Source organism: Anas platyrhynchos, chromosome 13, assembly GCF_047663525.1.
Source record: "Anas platyrhynchos isolate ZD024472 breed Pekin duck chromosome 13, IASCAAS_PekinDuck_T2T, whole genome shotgun sequence".
Lineage (NCBI taxonomy): Eukaryota > Metazoa > Chordata > Aves > Anseriformes > Anatidae > Anas > Anas platyrhynchos.
In genome coordinates this window covers 18,974,046-18,986,243 of record NC_092599.1, presented here as the reverse complement: position 1 = coordinate 18,986,243, position 12,198 = coordinate 18,974,046, and the positions used below count along the sequence as shown (strand labels likewise).

General features: G+C 45.4%; 1 protein-coding gene across 1 annotated transcript in view; it reads left to right on the top strand.

Moving 5' to 3' along the window:
- Nucleotides 1–1,967: 1,967 nt before the first annotated feature.
- Nucleotides 1,968–12,198, top strand: part of NUP210 (nucleoporin 210) — a 68,149-nt gene continuing 57,918 nt past the window's right edge. Inside the window, exons 1-3 of the mRNA XM_038185979.2 lie at nt 1,968–2,214; nt 9,938–10,074; nt 10,902–11,033. Coding sequence (XP_038041907.2) covers nt 2,042–2,214; nt 9,938–10,074; nt 10,902–11,033 — 442 coding nt within the window. The 5' untranslated portion in view covers nt 1,968–2,041. The remainder of the gene's footprint in view (nt 2,215–9,937; nt 10,075–10,901; nt 11,034–12,198) is intronic.

Below are 12,198 nucleotides of genomic sequence, written 5' to 3'. Positions count from 1 at the left end.
TACACATTGAAAAACTACCAGTGACATCCACGGCAGATTAGAGAATGCAAAGAATGGCAGGTTTGGCTCTTAGTTTACGTTTTTGTCCTTGTTGTTTTTCTAAACACAAGTGGTTCTTTCTGAATAATTTGAAATAAATCAACTTTACTGGAACTTAAAATTTGCTTTCCTTACTACCGTTATCTGGCTGCCTTAATTATAGAAATTTACTGAATTTATGCCTTCGTTCGGCCAAACATCTTCTTGTGATGCATCTTGGAAGGAAAATACTGGCAAGCATAACCAAAGTGTTCGGTTTTATAGTTGTTATAAATCCATCATTGACTCTGTAGAGAATAGTTGTAAGGCTGAGAGGATGTTCTCATAAAATCTTCAATAGGCGTATGAAGACACAGAAAGTCTAATACAGTAAATTGAACATGATAACTCTACTAGCAAAGAAAGTGATAAAGAAATAATTGAAAAACGAATGTTGTTTTATATACTGTGTCTATGATACCTATTCTGAAGTAATGAAATGTAATGCCCGCTCTTGCAATTCAGTCTCTGCAGGCAGACAGGAGCAGCTGAACACAGACATAATGCAGAGGCAGCTACCTCCTGTCAGCAGGACCGATGCCAAATCAATGCGAGTTTTGCCAGTCAAGCTTTGCTGTGTGCATTTGTCCATAGGTAAGATCATCCATATAATTTTTAAGTAATGGCTGGTTATAACCAAACGCTCAAATACAAGGAACAGCTAACTCCTACCACCCTTTCCATATTAATGCTGAATCCCAGTTGAAGTATCTTATTCCTCTGTTGACTGCTTAAGTACGTTCTTGCACGTAGGACTACTTTCCATACTTCCTCGACTGATGTTTTTTGATGGAGATAGTTTCCAGGGCTCTGCAGCTGTGCGGAGGGAAGCTGACAGCAAACTAAGCAGGAAGAAAGCACAGCAATGAAAGCCATGGAGCTTGGGAAGGAGCTCCATGGCCAGGAACTACATGTAAATACCATTGGCCAGGAAATACACGGAAATACTTTGAGAACACAGATGAGTAAACAGACACAGTGGGGGCAGCTCAAGTATCATCAGATGAGGCCTGATAAGGAGGAAAGAAACTGACCATCGTTCCCAGCTATTTCACAGGACAGAGTCTTACACTTCAACATAAACACTGAGAGCACCAGGAAAAAAGTCCCATCTCCATTATTCTTGCCTGAATTTACTATTAGCTGTCTTTCCCCAAGCCTGTTAGCTGCCCTTTTCGTTGCCCACTCAGTTTGCTATAAGCTTCTTGGATTCTCAGCCAGAGCTTCATCCTTAACCGAACAGTCCTTTCGTTGGGCGTGCTACTATTACCTCTGTCTTTAGACTCTTAATGGATTTGGAAGGTCCATGAGGGCGGCAGCACAGAACATTTTGGTTGCTGCACTGCGTGAGCTCCGACTCCCCACGTGTAACTGGAGTGCCTGCACGGTTTGATGGTGTGGCGTGTTCACCTGTGCACAGGGGGCACGGGTCGAGTAGTTATAGAAAGTGTAGCTAATACCGTGTGTAACTTACATAACTACGATATGCAGTAGTTACAGGGCATCTGTGTGTGGTGCGCTTCAGAGTAACCTTCCCATTGCCCTGTCATTTTGCTGGCGTTTTTCCTCTCGATGTGCACTCGTTTGGCGTTGGTTTTGTTCGCTTGTTTTGCTGAGGGCGCATTTCTGAAGACTTCACGTTATCGGGGCGCTTAACAACAGCGAGAGCCCGAAAATCCAGCCAGGTGCTCGGCGGCCACTTTCGCTTTCCGAGGGCGCCCTGGCAGCCCGGGCTCGCTGCGTGCCCAAACTTCGGCACAGCCGCGTGCGGGGCGCCCTCACCTCGCGGCTCCCTCCGGCCGGGGCAGGCCCGGCCCTTCCCCAGGGGCCCGACCCGACCCCGCGGGGCCCGGCCCGGCCCCTCCGCCCCCGGCCCTGCCCCGGCGCTGACGTCCCTCCGCCCGCGGCTCCCGGCCACCCTTTCCCGCTCCCCGCCGGCGGCGGCGGCTCCCCGCGGCGGAGCATGGCCCCCCCCGCGCCCCGGGCGCTGCCGCTCCCGCTGCTGCTGCTGCTGCTGCTCGTCCTCCAGCGCCTCGCCGCCTCCCCCAGGCTCAACATCCCCAAGGTGCTGCTGCCCTTCACGCGCGGCACTCACGTCAACTTCACGCTGGAGGCCAGCGAGGGCTGCTACCGCTGGTGAGTGCGGGGAGGCGGGCAGGGAGCCCCCCGGGGAGCGGCCGGGCGGGGGCGGCCCCTTTCGGCGCGCCCGCTGCAGGGGGGCTGCGAGTGAAGGATGGGGCCGAAGGGGACCCTCAACACCCGCCAGCCCCATACGTGCCCCCCCCCCCCCCGCGGTCCTGCTGCCCTCAGTGCTGTGGCACCCTGCTGGGGTCCGGGCTGAGGGGCAGCAGGTGCCCGGCTGCAGCGCAAGGCTGAGGTGGGGCGGAGAGCCCGCTGCTGAGGCCCTGTGTCAGCAGGGCAGAGCGAGGTTGGGTGCCCCTGGCTCCTGGGGGCCCCCAGCACAGCACCCAGAGCCCTGGCGGGGAGGCCCACGTGGGAGCTGAACCTGGGTTGGGTCACGCACCAGGGGTTGGCGGCAAACGCCTCTGTGTGCACAGGTGTAGAAACCGTGACATGGCCTGCACGATAAGTGCACGTCACCTGCTCCTTACTCCTTTAATGCGCCAGAATTGTAATTTGGATCAGTAATAGCAGGTCCCCGCCTGAAAAAGCTCTAGCAGTCAGGAGATGTTTGGGATGATGCGTCTGTACGTGCCAGATGCTGGTAACGCTTTTTAGTTGTTATTTTGTGACTGTCAGTTACTAAAATAGGTTTTCTAGGGCTATTTGTGTGAGTTTTTTTGGCGGGCCTATGCTTCTCGTCCCTGAGCTAGTTACAGGCCTTCGATCCATGCAACTTATGCATGTGAGGATGTTCCCGTGTACGAGAGCGGTAAGAAGAGCTGTGCCAAAGTTGACTGGGAGCAAGTTACTCAATAGAGCTGCATGTTGTCATGTAGTTTAATTTTATGGACCGTTTTAGCAACAAACTCACAAGTACGAGGCTTTTCTTACTGTAATCTGTAAAAACAGAGTCCTTTAAAGACTTTCCTGTGTGTAGTAAGGTACATTCTAGAAGGGCAGGAAACTTGTCAAAATGCTAGTAAAAGCTGCAAGGTGTAGATCGTCGTCCCCGTTATGCCAGTGCCCTGCTGGGGGATGGCTGCAGCCACTCATGCATGTGCCAGATGCTGTCTGTCAGAAGTCTGCAGGTGTTTGTAAATCTCCAGGACCTACAGATGACAAGAGGTAGGAATGTGCTCCAGGGAAATGACAGATTTGGTCCGCACGCATCTCTGCTGAGGTTGTTAGTAGGCACTTCAGAGCATGGCACACTGGTGCTGTGTACCAGCTACAGGTCTCAGCCCTTGTGCAGATGCTCTCCAGTCCGCTTTTCTATCCTCTCTTCTGTATGCCTTCAGAGATTCATTTTAGTTGAGAATTAAGGAAACTACACTGACTTCATACAGTGTGCCATTGTTTTCTCTCCTGGGGTTGTAAATGTGTATTTCTTCACTTCTGCTTTGCAGGGGCTGGCAGGATGTGGGTGGTAGAACTCAACATGTGCTTACCGAATGAGCAGAGGAAGCAGTAGCTGGGGAGGGTTGAGCAGAAGCAGAAATACTGCAGTGCTCTGAGCACCTTTGTTAGGCTGCATCTGAGGCTCATTCCCTCTATATCCTTGGCCTTGAAGGCCTTGAACTGGGGTATTGGGAAGAACCGTACTTTGGAGGGGCAGGTTGCTCTGTATTGACTGGCTGACAAGTTTCCTGTACCTCCCTGAAAAAGCCGTTGGCAGTAGCTATTACTGGAAGAAGGCCGTTGAACTGAGCAAGTCCAGAAGTAGCAAGCGTAATGACTTCAGAAGTAGTGGCTGTGTCTGTAAGATGGGGGGTGGGCTCGCGTACTTGAAATCAGGAATTCAGAGCGGAAATGATCAGACTGGGGCTGTGTCTGAGGAAGGGACAGAGGTGCTGCTGTAGTGTAACAGCTTTCATATGCTGCCTCCTACCCCCCAACCACCCACGTCACACAACCTATCTGCAAATGGTGTCCCTCGAGTTTGTGAAGAACTGCATCAGTCATCCCAAGCATTCCAAATTCATACCTAATTTCTTGAAAAATCAGCCTATAACGTGTTGTGACTTAGTTGCTTTCCAGTTTTCTCGTTTCTCTGGTACTTCAAGAGAAACCAAAACCTACATGGTTTGGCTGGCAAAGGGCATTTTCTAGCTCCTTATCTTGTGTTTCTGATACTGGTTTGTAGATAGGTCTTATCAGTCCATGGGATATACATGATGGCTTACAGTACTCCAAAAAAATACAGACCTTGGTCAGCAACTGTAACGTAACTTTGCTTTAAGGCTGGCAATCTAATCTCTGATCCTCTGCTTTTTTGTTGTTTTTCCCTGGGTGCCTGTTTTACCAGAGGCCTAAAAATACGTGTTCTCTGATTCTGACTGAAGAATGCCTAGTGTGAGGTACTGGCTGTCATTTACCATGTTACGAGGTGACTTGTTTTCCTGTGATTGTTAGCTCCTGCTAGCCTTGCTCCATTCTTTGGTTCCCAGCTGTGCTGCATTTCCTACTTTCAGGGCCGCAGCAGCAGGTAGCAAAACACTCCCTTGTCTCGAGGAGGTGCCTGATTTCCCAATGCGTTTTCAAGCTCCTGCAGACAGCAGCAGGAGCTCAGACTCAGGCTGAGGTACCTGTGTTGGCTAAGTGACAAAGGTCCTGCTGCTGTCCGCATCACCTGCAGCTGGCTCCTGAGGATGTTGGCTTGAAACTGGAACGGGTGGCGTGAGTGCCTGGCATAGATCTTCTGCCAGAGCTGAAGAGGCACAAGAAATAGTTGTGGTTTTTCTCTTAACAAATGTGTCACCCTGCAGCATAGGTATACTGCTGGGGAAACAACTTCTGAATCTGAGCGTATCCTGCCTGGGAAGGAGGGTGGGCAGAGCAGGGACTTGTGTTTCTTAGTTTGGCAGCTTTTGCTGCTGAACACCTATGAAATGCTCTTTAGACTTTTGCTCTCTTCAGTCGTGGGTCTCATCTTAGTGGCCTAAGCATTAAGGGTGACTACATATGCTGAGGTTTAAACAGACCGGGTTATTTGAAATAATGCAAAAATGTGACATCCGTATTTTGGCATTAAACTGCCATTTTCCAGTTTATTTTCTAATTTAAAATCAGGCTAAGCTCATGTCAGAACAACTTGTGCAGACCGACCTTTGTTTATCGTGTTCTCTTAGTTGCGTGCGTGTGTTTTTAAAACACGACACTGAGTAGCAGCGGGGCAGCGCAGCCTGCTGCTTTCCTTCAGGCAGCTAGACCAGGGACAGAGAGAAGCACTTCCAGCGAAACGCCTTCGGCCACCTGTTGGCTTGACAAAGCATGCAAGTTGCAGCTGGGCTGGACTGCAAAAACTATCACTGCTGGCTTAATCTGCTTCCCCTGAAGCTAGCAGGCATGTCAGTTGATCACCATTACAAAATCTCGCAAGAGCTTCATCCTTGGTTTGTTTTGTGGTGTGTGATGTTTCCATTTGCCTTTAAAGAAGAACCAGATTGAGGATTTTTTTTTTTTTTTTTTTTTTTCCGCTTTTTGTTTTCCTATTACAACGTGAGACATCCTGGGAGAGGACTGAGTGAACAACAGAGATAATCTCCCGCTGGGTAGTTGAAAATCCTTAAGATTTGAGGGAACTCTGCCAGGCTCCCTCTGTGCTGCTTTTGGAATGGATTCAGTTCCCATCCTTGCTTCTCTGGGAATCTACTTTTTATCATACGACTACAGTTGCCTTGTGTGCTGCTCTGCCTCTTGTGTGTTCGTTTCTGTATGCCAACAGCGTTAGCCCTGAGAGCGACTAGCAGTAAGGCACGCGCTGTATTCCCCAACCCAGTCTTACCAAACTCCTGAAAACCTTTACTATGCACTTTCTCTCTGGTGACACATCTGCCTATGTAATCCTAAAATACTCGATCAACTGACAGTTGTGGTGCATCTCTCTCTGCAGAGGTGGATTTTTGCTCATATGGACAGTTGCTTTTAGTCTGAAGATCTGAAGAAGCAATGCTATGTGATGAAGCAATAAAAATTAGCAGAGTATTGCTACATCTAAGGAAAAATATTTGCCAAATTTTTAACCAGATGATAAACAAATTAAGTATACTCCTTGAAGTATTCCTTCAAGGTGATATTGCAGAACAGTCCATGAAAAGTACAGGAATAGGGCCGGGTATGTCTGTAAATTATAACCTTGGCATGCAGTTCTGTGTCCAAGGGAGGAAAACTCATGAATGAAACTGAAATCAGCAAGAGGGCTGGCTGTCTTTATTGCAAGTTTCGTCAATTCCTCTGCAAGTAGGATTTTATCCAGAAGGAAATAAATACTGGGGCTTCTCTTAGCCTCCCCTCTCCACCACCTCGCTCTTCTTTCTAGCTCCTCTTCCTCTGCCCTGCTCTTTCTTCTAGACGCTGGTATGGGATTGAGAGCTAGTGCCAGAAATGCTTCCCGTTGCTTGCTTCTCAGGATCTAATTTTGACCTCTGACAAGCTTAGCTTTCACTATCACACACTGACGTGTTGCTGAAGACCTGCTGTAAGTGGGAGATGATGCAAACTGCAGTCTTTGTTGTCATTTTAAAGCAGAAGTTTCTTGTCCATCTAGAGCACGGTAGTGATCCCTTCGTGTATGACAGCAGAGTAATGCTGCTGCAATACGCAGCCTTTTTGATTTATGCCGCACCCTTTGCGTACTTGGCCCTGAGTTAGACATTGTTTGAAAACAGAATGTGTGTTTTTTAATGTTGCTGAGTGGTATTGAGGGGTCATCAAATATTTCAGAAGTTACATTGTTTAAAGAAAGAAAGAAAGACAGAAAGCCCATCGCACAGACCATTTCATGAAATAAATCACAACAGGCCCCGCCTCACGTAATAAGTTCAGGCAGTTGCCTAAGACAAACAGACATCCTATTGGTAATAAAATTAAAAATGTATTTGTATTAAGGAAAAAAGAGTTATAAAATCAGCTGATACTCTACCGCTACCATGTAGCCCAAATAGTATCTGATCACTCCAGTGTCAACTGAGAGTTAACCCATAGCTGGCTGTAAAAGCTTAGAATTGTCTTTATAATTGGAGCATGTGTAAGTTTACAGCTAAAATTTCGTACAAACTTCTAGTTTTTCTTCGTTCCTGCCTTTTTCTAATCTGAAAAATATCCTGTAATTAGGTTTAGTTTCACAACAGTGCTGTTGGTGTTACTGTAGTGGCTGTGTGCTGTGTTACATGATGATGTATTAAAAGAACAACCACAAAACGCGGTGAAAGTCCTGTTGCGTACTAAACACAATTTCAGAGTACAGAAAAGCAAAATATCAAGTTAGTTAAGAAATCTCGTAGCAGAGATTATTCAACAACGTGAAGAACTAAATAATAGTAAAAGCCAATCCCATACATATATGCTTGTTTAAAAAAAAAAGCCTGCCTGCTTATGAAGGGAGATCTGCACCCTCAGCTTAAGCCTACAAGCCAAGTACAAAAAAAAAAAAGCTGTCATGCTTGTGAATACCCATGTTGTTTAAAGAAACTTGCTAAATGTTGGGAAGCTGCTTCATGCTTGCCTAGGTAGCCACAGAATAACAGGAAAATAACTAATTGGTCATTCTTTAATTAATCACTGTGTAGGAAATTCAAATGTACTAATAATACAGAAAGTCATTATTTTAGGAACAGTGTAAGTGGTATAAAAATGCTCATGTTTGTGTGCGTTGCTTTTAAGTAACTAGAATAGAACAAACAATTTTGAGGTTTAAGCTTTTAATTGGGGCTTAAATTGTCCATTGCTTCCTGCTGCGGGTTGTCATTCCCTTGATCAGATGAAATATTTTGAAATTTCTGGGTGAGCAATTGCTGCTGTTGTTACAAAACCCTTTAAAACTTGTCTTTCTGTGAGCAAAACGTTGGAAGCACACCAATGGGATGAATTAATAATTCATTGGAGTAATGGATCTTGCCCAAGATAAAAATATGATAATGCTCCGCAGTGCCTAATGAACCTGTGCGGCTCCATTAGCGTGCACAATTAAAAATGCTCTGACTACGCTGTGCCCTTGGATCACCTGCCGGGGGCCTTGCTGTATGGACGGGTGCGGTGCGATACGATCCAGCCCCACACGCAGGGAAGCAGAGAGGTGGCCCAGGCTGATTTGCGTGGGCTGTAAGAAATGCTCTCTTCCTGTCTTAGTGACTGCCTGGAACAAAACGGGGTGGTAGTGTTTGGCTTGACTGGGCTCGAGGACCAAGTCCTGCTTTTTGTTACTTAGACCTGCAGACCCTGGTTTTACCTTACTGCAGGGATTGCAAGCCAAGTTCCTAGACTGCAATTGTTAACTCCAAGAAAACAGAGCATGTTGTGATGATACCTTATTTTTTTTGAAATGGGAACGTTTTCAGTCAACAAGAAACTTGTCTTCCCTGGGTTGTTCTGGCTGGCTCTGCCAGTACCAGCAGTGGGTACAGCTAGGGCCTGCACGCTGCTGCTGCTGCTGGCTCGATGCCCCCTGCCAGTCCCCTGCCAGCTTAAAGGCTGTTTCCCGTAGCTCCCAGGTAGGTGGTTTTGAACCTCCTCCAAAGAAAAGCCTGAATCAAAGCAGCTCTACCACCTTTACCAGGTGGGATCCTGGTAAATGGTTTAGATTGGATCTGTCAGATAACTGGGTGGCTTCATCAGAGCTGCTGCAGTCAGCTGGGAGAGCAGCTCCTGGCTGGCTTTGTCCTCAGGGTGTGCTTCCACTGTTGTAGCCCTTCAGAGGACCAGCAGTGATGGCTGCCAGGCACCAGGATGCTCCTGATGGGTGGCATTTTGTGTGTCCTGTGTCCCCGTGGCAGCTCCCGCAGGGGCGGCACCAACAGATGGGATCTGCCCTGCTCCTGGGGCACGGGGGTGGCCTCCTGGTGACAGCTGTGGTCACGGCTGCTTTGAACACTGGCCTCAGCTGTACATTGGTACACTCAAATTTAATTCCAAGAAGCTTAGTTTTCTAGTACTTACTTTCATTCCTCCCCCCACCCTGAAGTAAGAGCTGGGCTTCGTGTGAGCTTTCCTTGAGTTAATTTCTGGAGCAGTTATCTTCAGAAAAGCCATTCAAGTCAGAGCATTAAGCAATAGATGCATCAATTTTAGGTCAAAATTCCTTCCGTATATGCTTAAATTTCACCAAAGATATGACTTTGGATGTTTTACAGCATCGCATACTTTAACTAAACAGAGTAAATCAATACTTTTTAATTTCTTAATTAAAATAGTTTTCTCACTTGTTCAGGCACAGCAAGAGTGTGTAATTGTGATGTTCTGCCATCAGGAGCCCCCTGCCCCCCTTTTTTCCAGAAGGCCATCTCAAACACCTGGACGCCAGTGACAAGTAGTGAATGGAACTTTGCTTAGGGCTGTTTTACCTTCTGCTTCAGTCGTGCGTGCATGTGGGTTTGCTCATTGTTCCACACCTACTAAGCTAATAAATAGCCAGGCCAGAGGTTTTGTAACTCTGGAAATAGCTGGAGATGGCTCTTAGGCTGAATTGCATTTAGCGGTGAAGTTGCCACAGTAGAGGGAAATGTGCTTCTGTCTGTCTGGGCTCTGCTGGGCCTCTGGTTTGTGCTTTTCCCCCTTTTCCAACCCAGGCTCGCTTCTGCTGAAGCCCCTGATGAGCTGTTGCACTCCATCTCTGGTGAAAGTCAAATTCTTCCTATGTAGCACATCTAATGTAAATTATTTAGATGGTTTTTAAACCAGCCCTTTGACTTCTCTCTAGCAGCAGTTTAACTCCTGCTAAAGCAACTACATAATCTTGTAGGTCCTCCACCAGGCCAGAGGTTGCAAGCATAGAGCCGGCAGACCAGGGCGAGCACCAGTGTTCGCGGAAGGCTGTTGTCCAGGCACGGTCCTCACAGCCCACACGTCTGACAAGCATCATCTTTGCTGAAGATATAAGTAAGTTCTAACTTCTGTAAGCACATCATGCTTGTTTTTGGGCATCCTGGCATCATCTAGAAACAAAGTAGAGATTTAAAATTGCATGAAACAACAAGTGTCCATTCAGATGCACAATCATTTTGCACTTTCCATAGGCTGTTTTTTAAAGTTCTGTTTCTTAAAGGCCTGGAATCAGTATTGATGAAGCATCCAGAGAAGCAGGTAATTTATATATATATATTTTTTTTTTTTAAAAAAAAGGAAAGGGAAAAAAAAAAGTCAGTGATCGTGGAGGCTGAAAATACTTTGGCCTTTAGAAAGCTGGAAATTGCCTTTGTGTCTATCATACAATGTCTCTGGTTAGTTCTTACAGTGACAGGTATGCAAAAGCAGATGGCTGAGTAAATATCGTGCAGTCACTAAATCAAGCAGGATATAGGGTTTTATGGTCTCTGGGTAGCAGTCATTAAGTTCTCTAGGACACAAGCTGTGTCTGACAGTTGTGCTGTACAAACTCTTAATATGCACTTAAAGTGTCTGTCACTGTTAGCGTAGTTGGAAATCACTTTTTTTTTTTTTTTTTTTTTTTTTTTTAAGATTTATTCTGAAGCTCAATGAGGAAGGGAAATGTGAGGAAGGGAACTACTTTTCTTGCTTGTTTAGCCACAGTTACCACTTGACCAAGAGTTTCTTAGTCAAGGTCATGACCTTCACTTCCTTCAATGTCAGTGTCTTGTGTCATCAGCTTAAATTTGGGGTGAATTTTGTCTTGCTAGTGCTATTGTTTGGATGCTGAGCATTTCCAGTGCTGCTGATTCATGTGCTCTTTTTAACGTCTCTTCAAGCGACTGGACAAGTTCTTCGTTGTGATGCTATAGTTGATATAATTCATGGCATCCAAATTGTGTCCACAACAAGAGAACTTTATCTCGAGGATTCACCACTGAAGCTAAAAATTCAAGCTTTGGATTCTGAAGGTAAGCAATTTACTTGTACTGAAACTCTTCATTGCTTGGTATGTGCTCTGGTTTTATTTGCAATACAATTTGAATGTTAAGCCAATCAGAGCAATTCAAAGGGAGTTCTCTGGATAATGCATTCGGTGAGCTATTGTTTTCCTTTAGGTATAAAACCTACATACCCAACTACCTGAATAGGAAAATCAAATGCTGCTTGATTTCTAATATCTTTTTCTTGTATTTTTTCCTTACTTGCCCAGGACAACTAACTCTGGTGCTGAGTATTTTAAAAATCAGGTTTTAAATAATCATTACAATGAAGATATCAGCTATTAGCAATCCTACCTTCAGGTCAGGAGCAAGAATGTAGTAGAAGAAGACACAACACTTGTTCTGATGAAATGTCATGTCAGGATTTAACTAGACTGAGGAATATGAAGAAGTCTTTTTTTTTTTTTTTTTTTTCCTTTTGAGCTGAGATGTTCTAATGAATTTTGTGAAGGGACATTTTGAGTCCAGTCAGGCATACAACAGGATATTCAGAGATGATATTAAGGACCAACCACCTATTGGTTGGATCAATATTTTTGATTATTATAGAAGCACTTCTTATTGGGAGGTATAGTTTAGATTTAATCCATAGCCAGCACATATGGATCAAATCCGTAATTACTTAGTAGGAGCATAAAGCTTCTGCTTTTGATATTGTCTCTTGCATCAGAAGGAACTATGGTTCTGGTAAGAATTTCATGCTTTGTTTCAACAATCAATTTTTATGCACACGTGAACACTCACATGAACTAAACGATTTTTAGGACAGCTAGTGGAAAGGAAATGATACGGAAAACAGCTATAAAAGCTTGAATTGTTCACTTTGAATAGTTAATGAACCCATCGTGTGTTTGTGTAATTGTAAAACCACAAGTATCAGGTTATGTATGACAATAATGTTAATAATGAAAAGTAATTTTGTTTTCTCACGCTACATGTAAGACCAGATTCTTGGTTTGGTATTTTGACAACCTCTCAAGAATACTCAGTGGACAAATTTGCCTTGGAAGCCATCCAACTTTGAAGTTTGGACACGAGCAGTGGTTTAAAACCCAGGGTGAACTTTTAATCTAAATGATTGAAACAAAATGTTTGTTAAAAGCCTTAGGACTAAACATCCCAACATAAATTT